General features: G+C 31.4%; 1 protein-coding gene across 1 annotated transcript; it reads left to right on the top strand.

Annotated features, from left to right (window-relative positions):
- The first annotated feature begins 362 nt into the window (after positions 1 to 362).
- On the top strand, positions 363 to 842 carry LOC144835530 (uncharacterized). Its single transcript, XM_078690611.1, has one exon. The coding sequence runs from the start codon at positions 363 to 365 to the stop codon at positions 840 to 842; it is 480 nt and encodes a 159-aa protein (XP_078546737.1).
- Positions 843 to 4,686: the final 3,844 nt, after the last annotated feature.

Raw genomic sequence — 4,686 nt, forward strand, 5'->3', positions numbered from 1 at the left:
TTGCCAAAAGTTTACTGTTATTACACAAACACGAATAACGGAAAAACACAAGGATTTGGAATGTTAACCCAAATACTAATATAAGTTATGAATAAAATGTAAACCGCTTTACTTCAATATCCATGAAATTACGCTGACAATTGATGAATTTGGAATTGAAATAAGTTTTTCAAATTAATTTCAGCTAATTACGAAATATAGGTTATTTTTCCGTACAATGAGTTGCATTTAACCTTATTGTTATTAGAATAATGAAAAATTGTATTATTCATTTATTTATATTTAATTTTTTTAATTATTATTTAAAGGGGTTTTGCGTCTGAATCTCTTGCTTAAGAAGCATCAGAAGGACTTTCGTATATATGGATAAGGATTATTTTAACGTCATCTACAAGCATTATGTACGCCCACATCTCGAATTTTGTGTTCAAGTATGGAATCCGTATCTTCAAAAGGACATAAATGTAATTGAAAGAGTACAACGTCATGCGACTAAATTAGTTCCATGTATCCGTTCATATTCATATGAAGATCGTTTAAAGCTTCTTGGCCTAACAACCTTGTATGACAGAAGAATTCGAGGTGACCTGATTGAAGCATATAAAATTGTTAAAGATTTCGAGGGTGTAGCCAAGGATGACTTTTTCCAAATGAGAAGTAACATTAGCAGAATTACTCGAGGACATCACCTGAGATTTTTCAAGCCTATTTTCCATAAAGGATTGAACTGTAGAAGACATGCCTTATCGCAACGAGTAATAAACCATTGGAACAGTTTACCAGCCGACGTTGTCAATTCTGAGATCACTAACACCTTCAAGAATCGCATCGACACAATGTAGTTGATATGGGATTAAAAAGGAACATCGCCTAAACTTTCCCATTATAACTAAACTAAACTAAACTAAACTTACTGCTTAGTGCTATTCACAATGTTTTCACCAATGTTATGTCCACTGTATAGGCCTACATTTATATTAATTATAGTTCTTTAATTTGTATGTATACTTTTTTAATTTGATCTGAGATTGAGAATAACATATATTATTATTATTATTTTATTATTAACCCTTATTATTGTAACTTTTCCGATAGAGTTCTCGAATCTCCATATAACAATCACGTAATTATTTTTTGTGACATTGTGTATGTTCCTTGTATATATCTATCTCGTGGTTTGTATTATAGTACAGTATTTGGATGATGTTTCTCTTTTTTTAGGTATAACATTTTTCACTCTGCCATGACTTAATGACGCTCCAATACAATACTAAAACAACTGTTCTTATTCAAGTATGTGCCTTTGGTAAGAATTATAAATGTTTTTGACAGAATTAGTTTATATTATTTTTAAAAACACATTTAGGCCTTTTTTTTCTATATGAAAAGGTCGATGTTATTATCTAACACATTTCATATACGCCTATGAATCGTGTCCATGACTCTATCTGTGATTCCATCATTTACGTCTTTTCGATGTAATATTTTGAATATACTCACAACCAATATTTAAGATTAATGTAACTTAAGTACATAATATAACATGGGTTATTTGAAAAAGGCCTACGTAATTTCTACGAATGAACTCGCGCATGAATACTAATCCATTGTTATGGGTTATATTCAAAATGTCATTTGAACATTACTCATACAATCTTCCTAAACACGCCGTATGTACTACGTTTTATTTGATTTCATCAATTAGGGTTGTGCCGTGTATATCGTTCTTTACGATTTTATGTCAGGATTTAAGGCACCAATGTATACAATATCATTATACAAATAAATATAAAATACTAAATTTCATAAATGGATAATAGTTGAAAGTTGAAAGATTGAATATTCCATTAATATATTTAATATTTTAGTCCACCACTTCCATCATCCATTGTCAAAGGCTACTTGAAAACGAGGGAGGCCGCACTAGCCGATTATCGATGTGTCTAAAATAATGATTGTCTTTGTGACAACACTTATTCATTCTGTTAAACGTGGGGTATCTAAGACAGATACTATTAATTTATGATTCGATTTTCGCATCGGAAGTCCTTCAATGGTTATTACGTGTGCGTTAACTTATTTTATAAATAAATGTTCGTGAAAGTCAATCACAAGTATTGTCCTCTGGTCGTTCAACCGAATAAACCAACACATACAAATGAATACCGTACATCTAATAATAGAGGACACTCTGATAGTGCATAACTCCACCTACGGTTTGATTACATTTCCTACACAATACTCTCCCGGAAAATGTTTTTAATGCTTTGTAGGTTTAGATTAGGCTTAACTGTATAACAAGTGAATGTAACTTTTTTTTCTAAAATAATTCGTTTTTACTTTTGACCTTGTCTCTTCAAAATTCAACTACCATAGATGGCAAAGTTTGACAAGATTCTTATAAAAAGTGTCGTCTCTGGGATATTCACTATTAAACAAATATACAAACATAACTTCGTAGATGAAGGCAATACGCACATTTTTAAGTTCGAGTGTCTATTGTATTATTTATACATATAAACTTTATTTATTCACGAGACCGGTGTATACAGCACAACTCGTTCAATCAAATTGATTGTTTTTACACAAGTTCGTGATATAAACATTATGTTAGCATATTGTTTCTTGTGCACACCATGTATAAATACTAATACATCTTATACGGTCATCCATGTGCAAAGAATGAACAATATAAATGTTAAAGTGAGTTCTGTTAAGTGTTTTTGACATGCGTGCTTTCTCATGGGAAACAAATGTGCCATTTTTCTTTTAGTTCGCACGATCTCTTTTATAGCGCAAATGAATCAGATCGGACGAACAGCACTTTTGTCACCTTTCAGAACTACCAAAAGTTCAGACTGTTCATTTCTACAAATTTGTAGAAACGCTTACGTTTGTAAACTATCTCTCATACTAAATGTTTATCGAATTTTATTCACAAACTGAGTATGGGTTGTTTAGGATGCATAAACATCAGTAAATTAGCTTTTGAATTTATGCAGTATGCTCTTGGAATATAAACAAGCTATCTATGAAGATGTTTTTTTCCGCACCGATGAACACGAACATGATTTAAAACAGGTTTTTCGTATAATTGGAGATAATATATTTCACTGTACTATTTCTCATTGGTAATAGTTTGATCTGCCCATCATCCATGATCATTAAGTAATAGGCTTTATGTGTAAGTAACGTTCGGTCTCAGATGTTGCTTGCGGTTGTATAAAGGAAACATTCGTTTACATAATGTTTTAATGTGAATAAATTAAAAATGTGCGCGTTGCCACCTATAATTCGTCTGTTAGTTTTGTTGCCCTGATATTTTTGTCCTCGAAGTTATGTGGTTTATTTTCATATAAGCCTTTGCATATTAGATGTATTTTATTTGTTTGATTTGCATCGGCTGAATTCGGCGATACAGTAATTCATGAATAAATAAATGTAAAATAGAAATGTTAGCTAAAGTGCATTTCAATTTACTAAACAGGTGTAGCAGGCGTAAATATCCAACGGTACACCGAGCCATACGTTTCCACGACTAAAAATCAAGCAAACACACCCCATACTACTTCAAGCTCAGACATAAAGTTTGCAAAATATTATTTTGTAGCCTTTATAATGTAGCCTACAATTAAAAATGTGCAACAGAAATCACCCCGGATAAAACGTGAATTGGTCAGATTTGTCAGTAGGTCTAATTGGGTATTTAAGAAATGTTTTGCCTGCGCCTTTAATGAAAGAGAACTGTTAAAAAAAAATATTGTACACATTGGTAGAAATGTATTATTTGTATCATGCTAATATCCTCATGTTTAAACGCACCTTTCTTGGTATTAGGTGTCAGTGATGTAAATAAGGTGTATGTCAATAAATATTATAGTAGTAAAATCAATTATTAATCTTAAGGATTGAACATGTTTAACATGTCATCTTTAGTTTCAAGCTCTCGATTACGGTTTATAGATTTTATAAAACATTTGCTCTATTCAGTTCGGTAAGAGACCAATGGAGCCTAAAATACAATTAATGTTTTTTTTAACATTTGGGGAATTTGTTCCAGATAGAGTAATTATATAGAATAATGATAGCAACTCCACTCTAACCTCATTTTAATGTTTAAAAACATGCAACGCATTTTTGTTATAAATTATCTTAATAAAGGAGAAATATTTTGAGTCGGAACAATGGTTAAACGATAGAAGAAACCGTTAAAAGAATTTTTTTTTAAGGATAACAAGCAGTTATCGTAATGATGAAGCGTGGTAAAAGTCATATATTACCGCAGGCGTTTACCGTTATTACCACAGTCTTTGTTAAGTGTCTATTAAACACCATATCTAAGAAAGAATACTCCATTCTTGGCGATTAATGGGATATTGGTTTCCAGAATAAGTATAAACATCTCTTTATGATGTACGGTGGATCTACGTCATCTTTGTGGATAATCTAAAATGTTTACTGCATGTACAGCAATACTCGATAATGGTGATTATAACAACGGAATGACTGTCGATGATTTTAATAATACAGTATTTGACATGCAGTCAGTTAGCAATGATATACATAAATGCGTTGTTTTTGCTGTCGATGTTGTCGTCGTCGACGATGATGATGATGATAATGGCAATATTATTAAGGTTGTGGCTAATATCGAATAATGAAAACAGTCAATTATTATAATAATAA

This window comes from Antedon bifida, chromosome 2 (assembly GCF_963402885.1).
Source record: "Antedon bifida chromosome 2, ecAntBifi1.1, whole genome shotgun sequence".
Taxonomy (NCBI): Eukaryota; Metazoa; Echinodermata; class Crinoidea; order Comatulida; family Antedonidae; genus Antedon; species Antedon bifida.

Bases quoted from the DNA above. Each gene is read 5' to 3' on its own strand.
- LOC144835530 (XM_078690611.1), top strand. From the start codon at position 363: ATGGATAAGGATTATTTTAACGTCATCTACAAGCATTATGTACGCCCA.